The sequence below is a fragment of the Rhinopithecus roxellana genome, chromosome 3 (assembly GCF_007565055.1).
Source record: "Rhinopithecus roxellana isolate Shanxi Qingling chromosome 3, ASM756505v1, whole genome shotgun sequence".
Taxonomy (NCBI): domain Eukaryota; kingdom Metazoa; phylum Chordata; class Mammalia; order Primates; family Cercopithecidae; genus Rhinopithecus; species Rhinopithecus roxellana.
In genome coordinates, this window is record NC_044551.1 from 63,041,350 (window position 1) to 63,063,211 (window position 21,862).

Genomic DNA, 21,862 nt, shown 5'->3' on the forward strand with positions numbered 1-21,862 from the left:
TGAAACCCCGTCTCTACTAAAAATACAGAAAAATTAGCCGGGCGTGGTGGAGGGCGCCTGTAGTCCTAGCTTCTTGGGAGGCTGAGGCAGGAGAATGGCGTGAACCCGGGAGGCGACGGAGCTTGCAGTGAGCGGAGATCGCGCCACTGCACTCCAGCCTGGGAGACAGAGCGAGACTCCTCCGTCTCAAAAAAAAAAAAAAAAAAAAAAAAAAGTACACAAGGAGGTTGGGGCGTGGTGGCTCACGTCTGTAATCCCAGCAGTTTGGGAGGCCAAATCGGGTGGATCGCTTGAGCCCAGGAGTTCAAGATCAGCTTGGGCAACATAATGAACCCGGTCTCCACTAAATATACAAAAAAAAAAAAAAAAAAAAAAAAAAAAAATAGCCGTTTCTGGTGGCGCGCGCCTGTGGTCCCAGCAACTTGGGAGGCTGAGACGGAAGAATCGCCTGAGCCCGAGAGGTGGAGGCTGCAGTGAGCCAAGATCGCGCTACTGTACCACTCCTGCCTAGTGGACAGAGCAAGACCCTGTCTCAAAGGAAAAAAACAAAAACAAAAAAGTACACAAGAGCGTACGATAAATGGTCTTCCTACCACGATGTGTTTTCCAGAAACCAATTCCTCTCCTGGGAGGTAACTATTATCAGTTTCTTCACATCAGCATTTAATCTATGTCTACTCAATTTAGAATTTCCAAACCCTTCATGACCTTCTAAAAACAAAATCGGCCAGCGATTTTAATACTTCCAGTAAAGGTTTGAACTGAGAAGTCGATTGTCTTCTTTTCCTCTTTTAAACTACTCCTAAGGACTCCTGGAGAAGAAAGAGGAAATATCTCTGCATCTCAATTTCTGGTCCGCAGGTAACCCAGTCTCAGTAGCTTGGTAGTTACCATGGCTCCCAGTGCTGTGCGTCTGACGTCATTCTGCGGCGCTGGCCATGGCGCAATCAGTTCCGGCGCCCTGTGAGGGCGGGGGAGCTGGGAGGAGGGTGAAATTTAGCCATCGGTGTGTGGCAGGGTCATGAAAAAGCGGCGGCGGCGGCAGAGAGGAGGAGGCGGCGGCGGCGGAGTGAAACTGCGGTAGCTGCCCCCTGGGCTGGTAGTGTGGCTTTGTGGGGAGGGCGTAGTTCCTAATCCCCTTTCCGGGCAGCCGCCGGGGCTCGGGGCTGTGAGCGGCCGTCAAGGCTGCCTCCCCGGGCCCCCTGCCTCCGCCATGTTCCGCAGGGCACGCCTTAGCGTGAAGCCGAATGTCAGGCCTAGTGTAGGCGCCAGGGGCTCCACAGCTCCCAATCCCCAGCGTGGGCAGGAGTCTCCCAGGCCGCCGGAGCCTGCCACGGACTCTGCTTCCAAGCCAGCGGAGCCCACAGATGTACCCGCAGTCGATTTCGGTGGAGCGGAGCCCCAAGAAAAGGCTCCTAGGAGCAGGTAAGAGCTTGCAGAGGGAAGAATTTTCATTTGCCCTGCCTCTCCGGGCCTGTCACCTGGAAGCTGAGCAAATGAATTTTATCATAGGAGTCCGCTGTCGTTTGCAGTAAGCCGTTCATTTGAGGCTTGATGAAACCACTCCAGACTGCAGTTTGGTTGTCTGGCGTGCAGGGTGTGGCTTATGTGGATTTTGTCACGGTCTGTAGATTGTCCGAGAGGAGACCATGTCTTCAAGTGGTGGTGGGGAGAATCGGGGTATGGCAGTCCTGAAGTGAAGAATAGCCACACTATTCATTTGAGAGTTTAGGTCACCATAGTTTTCATCCTTCTGGAGTGCTTTGCAGGGAAGTGTTTTTGTCTTTCAAAATATAAAGTATTTATTTTTTAAAGGAGAAGATAATTACCATGTTGGCCAGGCTGTACTCAAACTCCTGACCTCAAGTGATCCACTTGCCTCAGCCAAAAGTGCTGGGGTTACAGGCGTGAGCCACCGTGCCCGGCCTCTTTTTATTTTTTTGTGGGTCTTTGCTAGTTGTAAAAATCTATAGGATATATATTCTGTCATTATGCATTCAACATTATTGAATGAAATGCAGATAATGCATGTGTCACATTGTCATAAGAGCTAAGATACGAATTTAAATTGAAGTCTTCCTGGAAAGGTTATTCTGTAAGTTAAGGCATTTTCTAATTTTTTTATAAGTAATTGTAAAATATGGAAAAAGTAGACTTTTTAATTATTGACTTATAGCACCTCTTTTCTTGACTTAAGTTGCATTTATAGACCATTCCTGAAATATTTATATCTGAGGTGTACCATATCTAATATCCAATTTGGGGTGACTCAGTACTTTTTTTGACTGAAGAGTTTATTCTGATGGCTGTATAAGTAGCGTTGTACCTGACAAAAGATAAATGATTTCTGCCTCAAAGGGAACTGGGTTTTGGTTACTGTAACTAAATGGTTTTTTTTTTTTTTTTTTTTTTGAGACAGAGTCTCGCTCTGTCCCCCTGGCTGGAGTGCAGTGGCGCGATCTCGGCTCACTGCAAGCTCCGCTTCCCGGGTTCCTGCCATTCTCCTGCCTCAGCCTCCCAAGTAGCTGGGACTACAGGCGCCCGCCACCGCGCCCGGCTAATTTTTTGTATTTTTAGTAGAGACGGGGTTTCACCCTGGTCTTGATCTCCTGACCTGTGATCCGTCCGCCTCGGCCGTCCAAAGTGCTGGGATTACAGGCGTGAGCCACCGCGCCCAGCAACTAAATGTTTTTCTTCAAACACTGCAATACAGATATTTCAGAGGTTTGAAGTTTTGCATATTTGATTTGATATCTGGTTGATAAGTAAAATGCCGGTAGTTTAGACCAGTTTAAAATGTGAGAGTGAATTAAAATTTTTTTGTTTATATATAAATTAATTTAATTATAAATTGTTACTTTTTTACTTAGTAATTCAAATTAGGTTGATTAAGCTTTGTTCTGTAACTTGGTTATTTGTTTTGAGGGAACTAAGCCTATAATTATGTGTTCTAATGTGCCTAGGGACTTTATATTTGAAAAAGATTAAGAGTCTATTAGAATTTACATATATTTAAAAGATTTACTAAAGAAATTTTTTTGTAACCTGTCATAATTATCATACATCTCAAGTTATTAATTTTTTAAAAATTACGAGATTGCAGTTTTGGATTTTCACCAGACTAAGTTTTAAAACTAGCATGTATAACAGAAGATTCATGGTGCCCTCTTTTTTTCTTTTTTAATTTCAACAGTTCTGAAAAGACTGGTAGTGACAATGATGTTGAAGAATCCAGTAGATCTTCCCCTACTGTTTCACAGAGAAGAAAGCGAATATCAAGTACTTCTAGTCTGGTTAAGGCTAGTGTCAGTGTTCCTTCAGAATCTCATCCCTTATCTACAGTTAATCAAGAGGCTGCACAGCCAACTACCACTCCAACAAAAGAGAAACAGCCGTGCTCAGACAGATACCGAATATACAAAGCCCAGAAACTGAGGGAAATGTTAAAAGAAGAATTGAGAAAAGAGAAGGTAAGGGAGGAGAATCAGGATTTTGGTGTTGCCTTCTGTTTATGTTAGTAAGGAATCATTGGGAAGAAAAGCATTTATAGCATTTTGATGGGGGAACAAAAACTGCATAACATCTCTTAGTCAATGGAACATCCCTTCTTGTTAATGGATTGATTGGTACACCATGGACTTAAATTACATTTTTCACTGATAGTAATTTTTACATTATTTATTTATGTTTTCACTGTTTTTAGTAAAGGCCACAAATAAGTTTCATACACGTACACATAGATATACATACACAAACATATTTATAAAATCAACCTTCAGTCAGATTTTTCATACAAAGATATCCAAGTGACAAGCGATGTATTTATTTGAATTAAGGCAAGCATATGCTGGGCTTGGTGGCTCATGCCTGTAATTTCAGCACTTTGGGAGCACTAGGCGGGCAGATCACTTGAGGTCAGGAGTTCAAGACCAGCCTGGCCAACATGGCAAAACCCTGTCTCTACTAAAAATACAAAAATTAGCCGGGCCTGGTGGCATGCATCTGTAATCCTAACTACTGGGGAGGCTGAGGCATGAGAATTGCTTGAACCGGGGAAGTGGAAGTTGCAGTGAGCCGAGATTGTGCCTCTGTACTCCAGCTTGGGTGATAGAGTGAAACAGTCTCCAAAGAAAAAAAAAAAAAAAGACAAATGTAGTTGAGCAGAATGAATTGGTAATGTTTTCTAAATTGACAATATGGAAAATTACAAGTGGGAAAAATTTGTGGTATGCATATAGTAGAGTCCATGTTCTTTTTAATCTTGAGGATTGATTTCTTTTCTAGAAGGGCAGGTAAGAGCAGTAGAGTGTGCTGGCCCTGGGGTTAAATACTTAAGGATTGAACCTCAGCTTCATTTCTTTACTAGCTATGTGACCTTGAGTAATTTAATTAATCTATTTCCTCATCTGTGAAATAAGACCATTAATAGTTCAGGTTGAGCATCCCTGAAATTGAAAATGCTCCAAAGTCCAAAATGTTTTGAGCGCCAAAGTGATGCTCCAAGGAAATGCTCATTGGAGCATATTGAATTTCAGATTTTCAGGTTAGAGATGCTTAGCCAGTATGTTTTCTGGAAATATTCAAAAATGTGAAAAAATCCAAAGTGTGTATCATTTCTGGTCTCAAGTATTGCAGATAAGAGATGCTCAACCTCTGTATATCTCATTGGAGGGCTGTGAAGATTAAATGAGTCAATACATGTAAAACACACTTAAAATGGGCCTGGTGTGGTGGCTTATGCCTGTAATCCCAGCACTTTGGGAGGCTGAGGTGGACTGATGACCTGAGGTCAGGAGTTCAAGACTAGCTTGGCCAACATGGTGAAACGCTATCTCTACTAAAAATACAAAAACTGTCTGGTCATGGTGGTGCACGCCTGTAATCTCAGCTACTCAGGAGGCTGAGACAGGAGAATCACTTGAACTCGGGAGGCAGAGGTTGCAGTGAGCCAAGATTGCGCCATTGCACTCCAGCATGAGTGACAGAGCGAGACTCTGTCTCAAAAAAAATCAAACAAAAAAACTATGTCTTGAAAATAGTAAGTGCCCAACCAGGGTCAGCTCCTGTTATGAATTGTAAAATGCCTCTTTTATTTAGTTTTTTTTAAATTAAGGGAAGGCATTTTGCTTGGTGCTTTATGTCTGTTATGTTATGTAATTATATCAACTGTGTGAAGTAGGTATCACTGTTTTACACAGGAGAAAACAAGCTTTGAATTTATGTCTTCTAAAATGTAAGCCTTACGAGAATTGCTTGAACCTGGGAGGCGGAGGTTGCAGTAAGCCAAAATTGTGCTACTGCACTCCAACCTGGGCGACAGAGCAAGGCTATGTCTCAAAAAAAAAGAGTAAGCCTCTAAAAATGTTTTATGGGTTGGGAATTGGGGGTGGGGGGATTAAAAAAAGTTCTGTATTTTACAGAAACTGCTTACTTTCATATTTAATTTATTTTGGGGAATTAAAGATTAAACATTTGCTTCAAGAATTTTACGAAATACACAGAATTTCAATTCACTACAGGGCAAAAAAAAGCTGTGTAAGCATAAATTCTCAGTGAGCTATTAAGATGTTTAGTTAGAAGACATCAGTAAGCATTTTATACGTTGAGCTTTATTAGTTTTATTCTTTTATTATTTATTTAGTTTTGAGACAAGCACACCCAGGATGGAGTGCGCTAGTATGATTACAGTTCACTGCGACTTCAACCTCCCAGGCTCAAGTGATCCTTCCACCTCAGCCTCCCAAGTAGGTGTGGCTATAGGCATATGCCACCACATCCAGCTAATTTTTTTTGTATTTTTTTGTAGAGATAGGGTCTCATTATGTTGCCCAGGCTGGTAACTCCTGAGCTCAAGCGATCCTCCTGCCTCAGCCTCCCAAAGTGCTGAGACTATAGGCATAAGCCACTGTGCCTGGCCACGTTGAGCTTTTATCTAGTCCTAGTCACTTTAGTTGTTAAAATCTAAATACTGCCTGGGTGTGTGGTTCACTCCTGTAATCCCAGTGCTTTAGGAGGCTGAGGCAGGAGGATCACTTGAGCCCAGGAATTTGAAACCAGCCTTGGCAATGTAGGGAGACTCCATCTCTACCAAAAAAAAAACAAAAAAAAAAAACCAAAAAAAACCCCCACAAAATTAGCCAGGTATTGTGGCAAGCATCTGTAGTCCCAGCTACTTGGGAGGCTGAGGTGGGAGGACTGCTTGAGCTCAGGAGTTCAAGACTGCAGTGAGCTATGATTGCACCACTGCACTCTAGCCTGGACAACACAGCAAGACCCCATCTCAAAAGTAGATAAATAAAAACTAAAAACTATTAAGGATAATGTGCTACAACTTTTTAATATTCCATCTACAAAATTACATAACTGGAGTGAGAATAATATTAAAGCACTTATAGTGAATGCAACAGTGGACTGTATATTTGCATATAGTACATCTGAAATTCTTTAGTATTTATAAAAGTGGATCTGTGTGTGTTTATGTATACAGAAACAATGGAAAAACAAATATGCTGTAAATGAAAGTCAGAGGCCACCAGATCGTTCAAAAATGACTATGAGAGACTTCATATATTATCTACCAGATAACAATCCAATGACGTAAGTAAAATTTATTTCTGCTTTACTATCTCTTTTTTTTTTTTGAGGTAGAGTCTTGCTCCGTCACCCAGGCTGGAGTGCAGTGGTGCAATCTTGGCTCACTGCATCCTCTGCCTCCCAGGTTCAAGTGATTCTCCTGCCTCAGATTCCCGAGTAGCTGGGATTACAGATGCTCACCACCACATCTGGCTAATTTTTATATTTTTAGTAGAGACTGGGTTTCACCATGTTGGCTTGCCTGGTTTCAAACTCCTTACCTTGGGTGATCCACCCACTTCGGCCTCCCAAAGTGCTGAGATTACAGGCGTGAGCCACCATGCCTGGCCTTCTGTTTTACTTTCTTTGGGTATGTAGTTATATAAATACCACTTTTATAGTACAGTTTTTTGTTTTCCAAAAGCATGTTGACAAAATTTGGAACACATATGTCCTTTTAAATATAATTTCATAACCAAAAGTAGCTGTATTCCAAATAATTGCTTTCTGGGGATGATTAATTATGCCCTTTATTTCTGAGATTAAAAATAAGTTTCCGGCCGGGCGCGGTGGCTCAAGCCTGTAATCCCAGCACTTTGGGAGGCCGAGACGGGTGGATCACGAGGTCAGGAGATCAAGACCATCCTGGCTAACATGGTGAAACCCCGTCTCTACTAAAAATACAAAAAACTAGCCGGGCGACCTGGCGGGCGCCTGTAGTCCCAGCTACTCGGGAGGCTGAGGCAGGAGAATGGCGTGAACCCGGGAGGCGGAGCTTGCAGTGAGCTGAGATCCGGCCACTGCACTCCAGCCTGGGCGACAGAGCGAGACTCCGTCTCAAAAAAAAAAAAAAAAATAATAATAAGTTTCCTCGCTGGGCACAGTGGCTCATGCCTGTAATCCCAGCACTTTAGGAGACCAAGGCAGGTGGGCCGCTTGAGTCCAGGAGTTTGAGACCAGCCAGGGCAACATAGTGAAACCCTGTCTCTACAAAAAGTACAAAAATTAGCCAGGCATGGTGGCATGTGCCTGTAGTTCCAGCTGTTTGGGAGGCTGAGGCAGGAGGACTGCTTGAGCCCTGGCATTTGAGGCTACAGTGAACAATGTTCATGTCACTGCATTCTGGGAGCAGTCTGGGTGACAGAGCGAGATCCTGCTTAAAAAAAAATTTTTTTTCTTTGTTATATTAATTACCAAAGCATAGTAAAACCAACTAAGCCACTTTTCTGTAGTCAAGATTGCAATTTTGGCCGGGCGAGGTGGCTCACCCCTGTAATCACAGCATTTTGGGAGGCCAAGGCGAGAGGATCACTTGAGCCCAGGAGTTTGAGACCAGCCTGGACAACATAGTGAGACCCCATCTCTATAAAAAATACAAAAATTAGCTGGGCATTGTGGCGCATAGGAGGAGGCTGAGGTGGGAGGATCACTTGAACCTGGGAGTTCAAGGTGGCAGTGAGCCAAGATTGCATCACTGCACTCCAGCCTGGGAGACAGCGAGACTCTGTCTCATTAAAAAAAAAAAAGTTTGAAAGGATTGCAGTTTCTATTTTTAACATACTATAAACTGATCTAAAGGAGTGATCGAAGTTTCATGCCCTGCTTTCTAATAAAGACAGTAGTAGTGTGATTAATAAATCCTCCAAGAACAAAGTTTCTTTATTAAAGTTAGCCTGGGGTTTCTGAGGCAGAAGGTTTATAATAAATCTCATTGTTGTATTGTTGATGGTTTAGCAGGTAGAGGTAGGAGTAGGGACAGTTCCTTAGCATAGTCCTTTTTCAGATTCACCAGGTCTTTGGCCCTGTTGAAGAAAGGGCCAGAAACCTAGGTTTTGAGTTGTTTAATATCTAGGAATTGAAGACAAGTCACTTAAGCTGCTTCATGCCTTGGGATTGGGAGCCTCCTTTCACTGGGGATTTAGAGGATAAGAACATTCTCTACTAGGTGTGGTGGCTCATGCCTGTAATCCCAGCGTTTTGGGAAGCTAAGGTGGGAGGATGGCATGATCCCAGGAGTTTGAGACTAGCCTGGGTGATATGGTGAAACCTCGTCTCTACAAAAAATTAAAAAACAAAAATTAGCCCTGTGTGGTGGCACGCACCTGTAGTCCCAGCTACTTGGGAGGCTGAGGTGGGAGGATTGCTTGAGTTCAAGAAGTAGAGGTTACGGTGGAGCTGAGATCACACCACTGCACTTCAGCCTGAGTGACACAGCAAGACTCTATTGTTGTATTAAAAAAAAAAAAAGAGTATTCTCTACTTAGGACCTAACACATTATTTGTACGTGATGACAAGCTTTTGACTGAAAAATCGTTTGTTGGATTGCACCATCATTAACAAAATGCTATGGCATATCTTTAAAAATTAGAAGTTAGAATAATTTTCTTCTGCCTACAGATAGAATTGAGAGGATATAAATTAATAATTTATTAAAGGTATTGTTATTTATGTTCAATAGTTCTTCACTGGAACAAGAAAAGAAAACTGAAAAGCCATCGACTCCAGTCCAGACAAGAGAGTAAGTATTTTATTTTATTTTTGAATATATTCTGTTGCTACATTTTTTAAAAAATGAGATCAAATGGTGCTTCCTGTTATAGTCGAATTACATTTGACTGGGGTCGGGCACAGTGGCTCACTCCTGTAATCTTAGCACTTTGCAAAGCCAAGATGGGAGGATTGCCTGAAGCCAGGGGTTGAGACCAGCCTGGGCATCATAGTGACATTTTGTCTCTACAAATAATGTAAAAGTAAGCTGTGCATGGTGGTATGTACATGTAGTCCTAGTTATTCAGGAGGCTGAGGTGGGAGGATTGCTTGAGCCCACACATTTCAAGGCTGTAGTGAGCTATGATCATGCCACTGCTTTGCAGCCTGGGTGACAGAGCAAGACTGTCTCTTAAAAAAAAATTACATTTGGTTGGACTTTTGTTTTGGTAATTTTAAAATTTTAATTTAATTTTTGAGACAGGGTATTGCTGTGTCACCCAGGCTGGAGTGCAGTGGTGTGAACACAGCTCACTGCACCCTTGACCTCTTAGGCTCAAGTGATCCTCCTGCCTCAGCCTCCTGAGTAGCCGGGAGTACAGGTGTATGCCACCATCCTTGGCTGAATTTTTTTTTTTTTTTTTTGAGATGGAGTCTCGCTCTGTCGCTAGGCTCGAGTGCAGTGGCGCGATCTCGGCTCACTACAGCCTCTGCCTCCTGGGTTTAAGTGATTCTGCTGCCTCAGCTTCCCGAGCAGCTGAGACTACAAGTATGCGCCACCATGCCCAGCTAATTTTTGTATTTTTAGTAGAGATGGGGTTTCACCATGTTGGTCAGGATGGTCTCATTTCTTGACCTTGTGATCCACCTGCCTTGGCCTCCCAAAGTGCTGGGATTACAGGCATGAGCCACCACACCTGGCCCAAGAAGTCTTTACTCTCTTTTAAAATAAAGAGAAACAAGCAGGACATGGTGGTTCAGGCCTGTAATCCTATCACTTTTGGAGGCCAAGGCAGGAAGATCACTTGAGGCCAGGAGTTGAGATAAAACTTGAGAAAATCCTCTAATTGTGTCCTTAACAACACATACTGTTTTCATTTGGATTATAGGAAAAGTTGGAAATAGCTAGAAAGTTGAGTTTGTAATCATTTATTTTAAGTTTTATACTATTCAGGGACTACTTTTCATGCCTTTGTGAATTAACTTATCTTTATATCTGGTAGGCAAGAAGGTAAGAGTACTGCTAATGCTGAAGATAATGAAATGGAAGAAGAGACAGATGATGGGCCATTACTGGTTCCTCGAGTAAAAGTGGCAGAAGATGGCTCTATTATTTTGGATGAAGAAAGGTATTTAAAAAAGAGAGAAAGTGAGATTGTAGTTATATGAGAACAAACATGCTTTGTCTAGTGAAAGAGGTCCTCTTTCTATATGGGCCTTTGTCACTTAGACCTTGACATTTGTATTTGCATAATGAATATTGTAAATGGAAAAGTGGGTTAGATTAATTTATAAATTTTAGTAATTTTTATAACTCTGTTTTGTATGAGAAGATGCCCTATCTCCTATTAACCTAACACCATTGTTTTATCATCTTTACTGGTCATTGACTCAGGCTGTTGAACTAATCATATGCTGTCTTCCACTGAGGATAAATTTCTAAGATTGACACAGTCTTGAAGTCAATATTCAGGTTCTCATATTATTAACATATCCTGATGTGTGGTGATAACTGATGGATATACAGTGAAATGTAGGTTTAACGTATTTTATGATTTTTGTTAACGGTGCAGTATAATTCATCTTCTGGTTTAATTTCTGTTATAACATTAAATTTCTCACATTGGGCATCGTGGAATTTAGTTGTTTTAAGGGTATTTTTTTTAAAGGTGATAAATTAGTAAGTAAATAAATAGAGCAATGGAAGGTCTTTGAATGTTTAGCTAGTGAAAAATAATTTTACAGCATTTACATTCTATAATTAAACATAAATTTAATACTGCTAATAATAGTTGTTTTTGTGTGCTGTTTTCCATTAGTTTGTAATGATGATTTTACTGGTCATTAAATAGTTAGAGCATGTTTAACTGCTTTGTCTGCAGGAATGTAAAATATAAAGTGCTTATGTTTTTCAAAATTTCCATTGATTCCAGCACAGTAATACATATTGAATATCAAAGACATGTGGAAATCAATAATACAAATACCTTTTTATAATACGTAGCCCAAAGATATTTTTTAAATATATTGCTGTTAGGGAGTTTGAAAATGAGTTGACACTTCTTTCTACTCTCTTGGAATCACATTTTAGGTAAAACTTAGCAGATGCTTGGAAAATACCCATATTTCACATAAATATTATTATACTTTTGATATGATTGCCATGCTAAACCTCAAAATATAACTATTTATGTTTCATTTACTATTTGTTTCCTTGTTTTTAGTATAGCTCTGTTTAAAAATGTATTTATTTCAGTTTAACCGTAGAAGTTTTAAGAACGAAAGGCCCTTGTGTTGTTGAAGAAAATGACCCCATATTTGAGCGCGGTTCTACAACTACATACTCCAGCTTTAGGAAAAATTATTACTCTAAGCCATGGTCAAACAAAGGTAACTAATTTTCGTTTAAAAATATGTAAGTTCTTTATTTGAAATGAAGTGACTGTTTCTGAATTAAATCAGTTCTCCCCTAAGTAAATAAAATGCAGACTACCATTTTATTCCAGCTAATTTTATTATTGACACCTCTATCTTATGCCCTCCATGGAATGGTGTCTCTGACTTCATCTTACAAATTTTTTTTTTTTTTTTTTGAGACAGGGTCTCGCTCTGTCGCCCAGCCTGGAGTGCAGTGTCCGGATCTCAGCTCACTGCAAGCTCCGCCTCCCGGGTTTATGCCATTCTCCTGCCTCAGCCTCCCAAGTAGCTGGGACTACAGGCGCTCGCCACCTCGCCTGGCTAGTTTTTTGTATTTTTTAGTAGAGATGGGGTTTCACCGGGTTAGCCAGGATGGTCTTGATTTCCTGACCTTGTGATCCGCCCGTCTCGGCCTCCCAAAGTGCTAGGATTACAGGCTTGAGCCACCGCGCCCAGCCTTATCTTACAAATCTTTAAAAAAATTTTATTTTTTATAGCAGCTGGGTCTCAGCCAGGTGCAGTGGCTTACACCTGTAATTCCTGCACTTTGGGAGGTTGAGGCAGGAGGATCACTTGAGGTCAGGAGTTTGAGACCAATTTGGGCAACAAAGCAAGACCTCATCTCTAAAAAAAAATTAAAAAAAAAAATTAGAAAGTAGAGATAGGGTCTTGATGATTGCGGAGGCTGGAGTGCAGTGAAACGATCATAACTAACCGCAGCCTGGAACTCCTGGGCTCATGTGATCTTCCTGCCTCAGCCTTCCAGAGCAGCTGGCACTACAGGCATGTGCCACCATACCCAGCTAATTTTTTGGAATTTTTTTTTTTTTTTTTTTGAGATGGAGTTACCCTCTTTTTGCCCAGGCTGGAGTGCAATGGTGCAATCTCGACTCACTGCAACCTCTGCCTCCTGGGTTCAAGTAATTCTCCTGCCTCAGCTTCCCAAGTAGCTGGGATTACAGGCACCTGCCACCAACCCCAGCTAATTTTTGTACTTTTAGTAGAGATGGGGTTTTACCATGTTGGCCAGTCTGGTCTCAAACTCCTGACCTCAGGTGATCTGCCTGCCTTGGCCTCCCAAAGTGCTGGGATTACAGGCAGGAGCCACCACACCTGACCTGTTTTTTGGATTTTTTGAAGAAATAAGGTCTTAATATATTGCCCAGTCTGGTCTCCAATGCCTGGGCTCAAGCGATCCTCGTGCCTTTGCCTCCCAAAGTGTTGAGATTACAGATGTGAGCCATTGTGCCCTGCCCAGAATCTGTTCTTTCTTTTTTTTTTTTTTTAAGTTTCTTTTGGTCACTGTTCTGCTTAAGAAAATATTTTTTAAGAGTTAACTTTATAGTCATTTTGGCTGGAATGTTCCTCTCTGTCAAATCTCTGTACAACAAATACCATTTAAGTCAAAATTAACAATACAATATTTCCTTTTTTTTTTTTTTTTGAGATGAGGTTTGCTTTTGTCGCCCAGGCTGGAGTGCAGTGGCATGATTTCGGCTCACTGCAACCTCTGCCTCCTAGGTTCAAGTGATTCTTCTGCCTCAGCCTCTTGAGCAGCTGGGATTACAGGCGCCTGCCACCATGCCCAGCTCATTTTTGTGTTTTTGGTAGAGATGGGGTTTCACCATGTTGGCCAGGCTGGTCTCGAACTCCTGGCCTCAGGTGATCCGCCTCGCCTGCCTCAGCCTCCCAAAGTGCTGGGATTACAGGCGTAAGCCACTGTGCCTGGCCAACAATATAATATTTCTAATGTGAATAATGTTCTACCTCAGATAATACTGTATAATAAAGTTTCTATAGATAAATATTATGCTGTTAAAAGTCTGTTGCATGTTGGCACTTATTATTTTTATTTTAAAAACAGCAATTTTGGGGAAAAATTCAAACAGCAGAATATAGAGTAAAAAGATTCTATACTTCCCATCTTTCACTTCCCTGTTCCTATTCTCCTGAGGTGTAACTTCTGTTAATGGTTTCTTTTTTTGAGACAGAGTCTCACTCTGTCACCCAGGCTGGAGTGCAGTGGTGCGATCTTGGCTCACTGCAGCCTCCACCTCCCAGGTTCAAGTGATTCTCCTTCCTCAGCCTCCCGAGTAGCTGGGATTACAGGCATATGGCACCATGCCCAGCTAATTTCTGTGTTTTTAGTAGAGACGGGATTTCACCATGTTGGCCAGGATGGTCTGGAACTCCTGACCCCGACTGATCTGCCCGCCTTGGCCTCCCAAAGTGCTGGTATTTACAAGCGTGAGCCACCATGCCTGGCCTCTTTTGTATTTTTCTAGCTACTTTCTTTATATACTACTTAGCACATCTTAGTTGCTTACGTAGTGTAACCCTATCCTGACTATGTATGACTCATAGTTTTCCTCAGAGCACTTCGAATAAAATCAGCTAGACAGAATGAATGTCTTAAAAAAAAAAATCCAGCTGCTTTTGTATGATTTCTTTTTCTTTTTCTTTTTTTTTTTTTTGAGGTGGAGTCTTGCTCTTTTTGCCCAGGCTGGAGTGCAGTGGCGCCATCTCAGCTCACTGTAACTTCCACCTCCCGGGTTCAAGCTATTCTTCTACCTCAGCCTCCCCAGTAGCTGGGATTACACGTGCATGCCACCACGCCCGGCTCATTTTTTTTTTGATTTTTGGCAGAGGCGGAGTTTCACCATGTTGGCCTTGCTGGTCTCGAACTCTTTTTTTGAGATGGAGTTACACTTTCGTTGCCCGGGTTGGGGTGCAATGGCGTGATCTCAGCTCACCGCAGTCTACGCCTCCTGGGTTCAAGCGATTCTCCTGCCTCAGCCTCCCACGTAGCTGAGATTACAGTCATGTGCCACCATGCCCGGCTAATTTTGTATTTTTAGTAGAGATGGGGTTTCTCCATGTTGGTCAGGCTGGTCTCAAACTCCCGACCTCAGGTGACCCACCCGCCTCAGCCTCCCAAAGGGCTGCGATTACAGGCATGAGCCACTGTGACCGGCCCTGGTCTCCAACTCTTGTCCTCAAATGATCTGCCCGCCTTGGCCTCCCAGAGTTCTGGGATTACAGGTGTGAACCACCATGCCCAGCCTATACTTTCTTATACTGAAAAGTTTTTATTTATATTAAGGTGTTTTTAGGTATACCATGGGGATCTTTCTAGTAAAATTAAGTACTGTCAAATTTTGTAAGATTTCTTTTCTCTGAAATATTGATAGGATTAATTTTCAGTCATTCTAAATCTTTTATTTTCACAGAAACAGATATGTTTTTTTTAGCCATCAGCATGGTAGGAACTGACTTTTCTATGATTGGACAACTTTTTCCTCACAGAGCAAGGATAGAAATTAAGGTAAAGTAAACCCATCACATTTGTTGATTGGAAAGAGACCAAACATTACAAATGTTAGTAGTATTATTTGTTTACCTTTGGTTTAAATCTCAGTTCATCTTTTTTTTTTCCATTGAGACAGAGTTTCACTTTGTTACTCAGTAGTGCGATGGCATGGTCTCTACTCACTGCAACCTCTGCCTCCGGGTTCAAGCAATTCTCGTGCCTCAGCGTGTCACGTAGCTGGTATTACAGGCGCTTGCCACTATGCCCAGCTGATTTTTTTTGTGTTTTGGTAGAGACGGGGTTTCACCATGTTGCCCAGGCTGCTCTCGAACTCCTGAGCTCAGGTAATCCCCCCATCTTGGCCTCCCAAAGTGCTAGGATTACAGGCGGGAGCCTCTGCTCCCAGCCATCTTTTTTTTTTTTTTTTTTTTTTAGACTATTACGATGCTTTTGTTACATTTATCCCTCTTTATTGATTGAAAAGTAATATTTATGAGTTCTTATTTGGGTACAATCTTCTTTATGTTAGTTTCATATTTTCTTATTTGTATCTTATTCATTTCTAAAATGAATTTGAGGCAGTACCAATAAAAACACACTGCAACTAAGATAAAGAAGAGTTACATAATTAAAAGAGAAGATAAGTGTACCAGAGTACCTTGGTTAAGGGTAGCTTTTTCTTTTTTCTGTTGCCTAGGCTGGAGTGCAGTGGTGTGATCTCGGCTCACTGCAACCTCTGCCTCCTAAATTCAACTGATTCTCCTACCTCAGCCTCCCTAGTAGCTGGGATTACAGGCGCACACCGCCACGCCCAGCTAATTTTTGTATTTTTCGTAGAGGGAGTTTCACCATGTTGGTCAGCCTGGTCTCGAACTCTTGACCTCTGGTGATTCACCCGCCTCGGCCTCCCACCAAGTGCTGGAATTACAGGCGTGAGCCATCATGCCTGGCCAAGAGTAGCTTTTTGAACACAAAATGTATTTCAGAATTTCCTAGGAAAGCTTAAAGAGAAGAAATCTGAGTTTACACAGTTCTCCTTTTCTGATCCACTGCTTTCCTAGGCCCCCTTAACTCTGGGACAACCAGTGGCACTAATAACAACAGTGATGTCAGTTACAGCTATTATATGCCCCAGAGGATGAGCTGTCTCTGTTTTTTAGTTTCTTTGCTTGAGAAACTTATATAAGTTTTCTGGATTTAAGTGCATTTGAGTGTCATCACACTGTGTTGCCATAATGCATTCTCAATTGATAGTGAGATCTTTGCCCAACCATAGGCTTTTTCCTTCGTTTCTCATCCATATCATGTTCATTACATTAATAAAAGGAACCATTAGGATGGTATGTTTTTTCCTCTAGAACTAAATTAGGCATGGATCGTCTGGGGACATTACATAAGGGGCATTGTACAGTGTAATGAAATAGTCTTGTATTTCTGCAAGAGATGAGGAACTGTTTATATTCTTTACGTTCATTTTCTGATGTTGATCTTTGATAAAAGAACAAAATGTTAAAATTCTGTGAAGGCTAGAAATTGTCTACAATTGGACCTCTCTGCTGATCTGAGTAATTAATTATAAATTTGTCACTGGGCTATTTGTCTCAAAAATCATGTAGATTCTTTTCCTGAAAGGTTACTACGGCTCTAGTGGGTCGTTGGGTAAAGTGTAGAAAAGTGAGAGTAGGCCGGGCGTGGTGGCTTACACCTGTAATCCTAGCACTTTGGGAGGCTGAGGCAGGTGGATCACCTGAGGTCAGGAGTCCAAGACCAGCCAGGCCAACATGGTGAAAATCCCGTCTCTACTAAAAATGCAAAAATTAGCTGGGCATGGTGGCGCATACCTGTAATCCCAGCTACTCGGGAGGCTGAGGAAGGAGAATCGCCTGAACCCAGGAGGTGGAGGTTGCCATGAGCCGAGATTGCGCCACTGCTCTCCAGTCTGCGCAACGGGAGTAAGACTCCATCTCAAAAATGAGAATAGACTGTATTTGAAGCTACTGAATTACATTACATTGATTTTCAAATATTGGACTAATGTTGTATTCCTGTATAAGCTCCATTTGGTCATAGTGTATTTTTCTGTGTTGCTCTATTTTGCTACATTTTCTTGAGAATATTTTTTGCTACTTTGTTCATGAGGGATACTGATTTGTAAATTTCCTTTACAAAGTCCGTCCTATTTTGATATGAGGCTTATACTGGTCACAGAAATTGAGCTGGAAAGTGCTCCCTCTTCTATTTTCTGAAATAATTTGTTGAAGATTAGTATTATTTTGTATTAGCTAAAGTATTAGTATTACTTTAACATTTGATAGAATTTACCTGTGAAACTATTTGATTCTGTAGTTTTCTTTGGAGGAAGGGTTTATTTTATAAATTTACGCTTTCATTGATAATTTGTATTTTTTCTCTCTCTCTCTGTTTTTTTTTTTTTGGAGACAGGGTCTCACTCTGTCACCCAGGCTGGAGTGCAGTGGTGCTATCGTGGCTCACTACAGCCTCAACCTCCTGGGCTTGAGTGATCCTCTCACCTCAGCCTCCTGAGTAGCTGGGACTACAGGCGTGTGCCACAATGCCCAGCTAATTTTTTGTATTTTTTGGAGAGACTGGGTTTTGCCACTTTGCTCAGGCTGGTTTGGAACTCCTAGGCTGGAGTGATCTGCCTGCTTTGGCCTCCCAAAGTTCTGGAATGACAGATGTGAGCCACTTCTCCCAGCCTCCTTAATGAACCAACTTTTTTTTTTTTTATTTTATTTTGTTTTTTTTTGAGACAGAGTCTCGCTCTGTCGCCCAGGCTGGAGTGCAGTGGCCGGATCTCAGCTCACTGCAAGCTCCGCCTCCCAGGTTCACGCCATTCTCCTGGTTCAGCCTCCCGAGTAGCTGGGACTACAGGCGCCCGCCACCTCGCCCGGCTAGTTTTTTGTATTTTTTAGTAGAGACGGGGTTTCACCATGTTAGCCAGGATGGTCTCGATCTCCTGACCTCGTGATCCGCCCGTCTCGGCCTCCCAAAGTGCTGGGATTACAGGCTTGAGCCACCGCGCCCGGCATGAACCAACTTTTCTTAATGTCAGTTTTAAGTTTCCAATTGTTTGTGTGTTGTTATTGATTTTTTTTTTTACTGTTTAGCACTTCCATTTACTTTTTGTAAATTTACTGTTCAGCACTTCCATTTACTTTGTTTTTTTAGCTTCTTAAGATGAACACTTAAAGCATTGATTTTAAAGCTTTCTTTTCTAAAGTAGACATTTACAGCTGTACATTTCCTTTTTGTTTTTGAGACGGAGCCTCTCTCTGTCACTCAGGCTGGAGTGCAGTGGCGAATCTCAGCTCACTGCAAGCTCCGCCTCCTGGGTTCACGCCATTCTCCTGCCTCAGCCTCCCAAGTAGCTGGAACTACAGGCACCTGCCACCATGCCAGGCTAATTTTTTGTATTTTTAGTAGAGATGGGGTTTCACCGTGTTAGCCAGGATGGTCTCCATCTCCTGACCTCATGATACGCCCACCTCGGCCTCCTGAAGTGCTGGGATTACAGTCATGAGCCACCGTGCCCAGCCTGTACATTTCCTTTTAAGCATCACTAGAGCTGTGTCCCACGAATTTTGATTTTTTTTCTTTTTTTTTTTTGAGACAGTCTTGCTCTGTTGCCCGGGCTGGAGTGCAATGGCATGATCTTGGCTGACTGCAAACTCCACCTCCCAGGCTCAAGCAATCCTCCTGCCTTAGCCTCCCAAGAAGTTGGGACTATAGGTGTGCACCACTATGCTCAGCTAACTTTTGCATTTTTTTGTACTGATGAGTTTTCACCAGGTTGCTCAGGCGAGTCTCTGACTTCTGAGCTTGGCCAGGCATGGTGGCTCATGCCTGTAATCCCAGCACTTTGGGAGGCTGAGGTGGGTGGGTCACTTGAGGTCAGGAGTCCAAGACCAGCCTGGCCAACATGATGAAACCCTGCTTCTACTAAAATATAAAAATTAGTCAGGTGTGGTGGCAAGCTCTTGTAGTCCTAGCTACTCGGAAGGCTGAGGCAAGAGAATTGCTTGAACCTGGGAGGGAGAGGTTGCAGTGAGCCGAAATTGCATCACTGCACTCCAGCATAAGTGATGGAGCAAGACTCTGTCTCAAAAAAAAAAAAACCAAAAAAAAAAAAAAAACTCCTGAGCTCAAGGCAGATCCTCCTGCCTCGGACTCCCGAAGTGCTGGTGTTGTAGGTGTGAGCCACTGTGCCTGGCCCGATGTTGTTACTATTCAGTTAAAAATATTTTCTAGTTTCCCCTGTGAGTTCTTCCTTTACTTCTCAGTTATTTAAAAGTTGGTTGCTTAATTTCTAAGCATCTGGGACATAAGTTTTTATTTTCTTTTTTGAGACAGAGCCTAGTTCTGTTTTCCAGACTGGAGTGCCATGGTGCGACCTTGGCTCACTGCAACCTTTGCTTCTTTGCCACAAACCATCCTCCCACCTTATCCTCCCAAGTAGCTGGGACTATAGGTGTGTGCCACCAAGTCCAGCTAATTTTTTTTTTTTTTTGGTAGAGATGAGGTTTTGCTATGTTGCCCAGGCTGGTCTTGAACTTCTGGACTCAAGTGATCTGCCTGCCTTGGCTTCCCATAGTGCTGAGATTACAGGCATGAGCCACTGTGCCGGGCCTAAATATCTTATTGTTTCCTAACCTAATTTTATTGTGTATGTTGCTATAATTTGTAATTTAATATTTTTAAAATGTATTTATTTATTTTAAAATTTAGCATATTAAAAAACGAAATTTAGCATATTTCCATCTTTGTATGTGTTTCTGGTATACTTGAAGTTAATGTGTATTCTGCAGTTGGATGTGGTAGTATCTAGTTCTGTCAATTACTAAGAGGGGAATTAAAATCTCTAACCATGACTATGGATGTATTTCTGTTTAGATTTATCAGTTTTTACTTTGTGTATGTTAAAGTTGGTTTGTTGGATGTTGACATTTAGCATGCTGATGAATTTATTCTTTTACCATTAGGAAATGTTTATTTTTGTTTATTTAGAGACTGGGGTCTCACTATGTTGCCCAGACTGGAGTGCAGTGGCTATTTATAGGGATGATTGCAGCCTCAGTCTCTTGGGCTCAAAAGATCCTCCTGCCTCAGCCTCCTGAATAGCTGGCACTACAAATGTGTGTCACAGTGCCGGGCTCCTACATGGTTGTGTTTTTTTAAATTATTGTTACAGAGATGGAGTCTCACTTTGTTGCTCAGGTTGATCTCAAACTCTTGGGCTCAAGCAGTCCTCTCACCTTGGGTTCCCAAAGTGTTGGGATTACAGGTGTGAGCCATCCTGACTGGTCCATGATTTTTTTTTTTAATTGTTTCTTTAACCTGTGTCTTCACATTGTAAGTACACATTTTATAGACTACATAGTTGGGTCATGCTGGCTTTTTTGTTTGTTTTGTTTTGTTTGTTTGTTTTAACCTTGTCAAGGGGCCAGGCTAATCTTGTCTGTATTGTTCCAATTTTAGTATATGTCCTACTGAATGGAGCATAGGTCATGCTTTTTTATCTAGTCTGAAATCCTCTGCCCTTTTTTTTCCCCAGGAAGAACTATATAAATTTTCTAGTAAACATTCTTAGAAAAGCATTACTTTACTGTATATTTCACTGATTTATAAGAAATAACATCAGCCTTAGAAAAACTAGGAAAAAAGATACAGATAATTAAACTTACATGAAAATGGAAAATTATAACAAAAGACTGAGCTTTATACATTTAGTTAAATTAATGAGATTATAATTTAAAAACTGCATCTGAAAACAAACTTCACTTAATCAACAGCAGTGTTTTATGACTCAAATATACTGAATTTTTTTTAAAAGAAGGAAACTCACTTTGAAACCATGTTTATTTTAAAAATAGACCTGGGTCAGATGCAGTGGCTCACAACTGTAATCCCAGCCCTTTGGGAGGCTGAGGTGGGTGGATCACTTGAGGCTGGAAGTTTGAGACCAGCCTGGGCAACATGGTAAAACCCTGTCTCTACTAAAATTACAAAAATTAGCTGGGTGTGATGGCTTGTGCCTGTAATCCCAGCTTTTTGCGAGGCTGAGGCACCACTTGAACCTGGGAGGCGGAGATTGCAGTGAACTGAGATAGTGCCACTACACTCTAGCCTGGGCAACAGAGCGACACCCTGTCTCAAAAAAAAAAAAAAAAAAAAATTTAGGCCTGTATTCAGCTTAGATTTTTCCTCCTAGGCTCTGATCATATTTATTTTATTTTGATTTGGGAAGAAAATACTGTTTCTGATGGTACGAAAGGCAAAATTTAAAAGTTTTATGTGTGTTTTTTTTTTAATCCCAGTATGGAATTTTTTCTTTTTCTTTTTTCTCTTCTCTTCTCTTCTGTTCTCTTCTCTTTCTTTCCTTTCTTTTTGGAAGTCTTGCTCTTTTTCTCAGCCTAGAGTGCAGTTGCGTGATCTTGTCTCACTGCAACCTCCGTCTCCTGGGTTCAAGTGATTCTCCTGCCTCAGCCTCCTGAGTAGCTGGGATTACAGGTGCCTGCCACCATGCCTGGCTAATTTTTACATTTTTAGTAGAGACGGGGTTTCACCATGTTGGCCAGGATGGTCTAAAATTCCTGACCTCAAGTGATCCACCCGGCTTGGCCTCCCGAAGTGCTGGGATTACGGGCATGAGCCACCATGCCTGCTCCCCACTCTAAAATTTTAAGAATTATTAATTATTACTGATTAAGGTTATTAAATTTATAACACTAATTACTTGCCAGCTGTTGGTAGTCTTTTTCTTCTCTAGTTCATCCAGGGAACTCTTAAATTACATCTTCAGCAGAATAATCCTTAAATGTACTTTAATTTTTTTT

The 21,862-nt window shown here is 41.7% G+C and overlaps 1 protein-coding gene and 1 pseudogene across 8 annotated transcripts in view; one reads left to right on the plus strand and one right to left on the minus strand.

Moving 5' to 3' along the window:
- The first annotated feature begins 949 nt into the window (after positions 1 to 949).
- Positions 950 to 21,862, plus strand: part of BDP1 (B double prime 1, subunit of RNA polymerase III transcription initiation factor IIIB) — a 118,024-nt gene continuing 97,111 nt past the window's right edge. For 7 of the 8 annotated variants that reach the window (XR_004056349.1, XR_004056350.1, XM_010380258.2 and 4 more), the window contains exons 1-7: positions 950 to 1,425; positions 3,194 to 3,470; positions 6,488 to 6,597; positions 9,033 to 9,092; positions 10,285 to 10,410; positions 11,538 to 11,671; positions 14,929 to 15,023. Coding sequence is in view for 6 of the 8 variants with exons in the window: in XM_010380258.2 (XP_010378560.2) it covers positions 1,214 to 1,425; positions 3,194 to 3,470; positions 6,488 to 6,597; positions 9,033 to 9,092; positions 10,285 to 10,410; positions 11,538 to 11,671; positions 14,929 to 15,023 (1,014 nt within the window). In the remaining 2 variants the exon portion in view is untranslated. Of the gene's footprint in view, positions 1,426 to 3,193; positions 3,471 to 6,487; positions 6,598 to 9,032; positions 9,093 to 10,284; positions 10,411 to 11,537; positions 11,672 to 14,928; positions 15,024 to 21,862 lie in introns of those variants that run through there. The other variant, XM_030927309.1, reaches the window with a different exon arrangement.
- On the minus strand, positions 20,438 to 20,525 carry LOC115896655 (annotated as a pseudogene).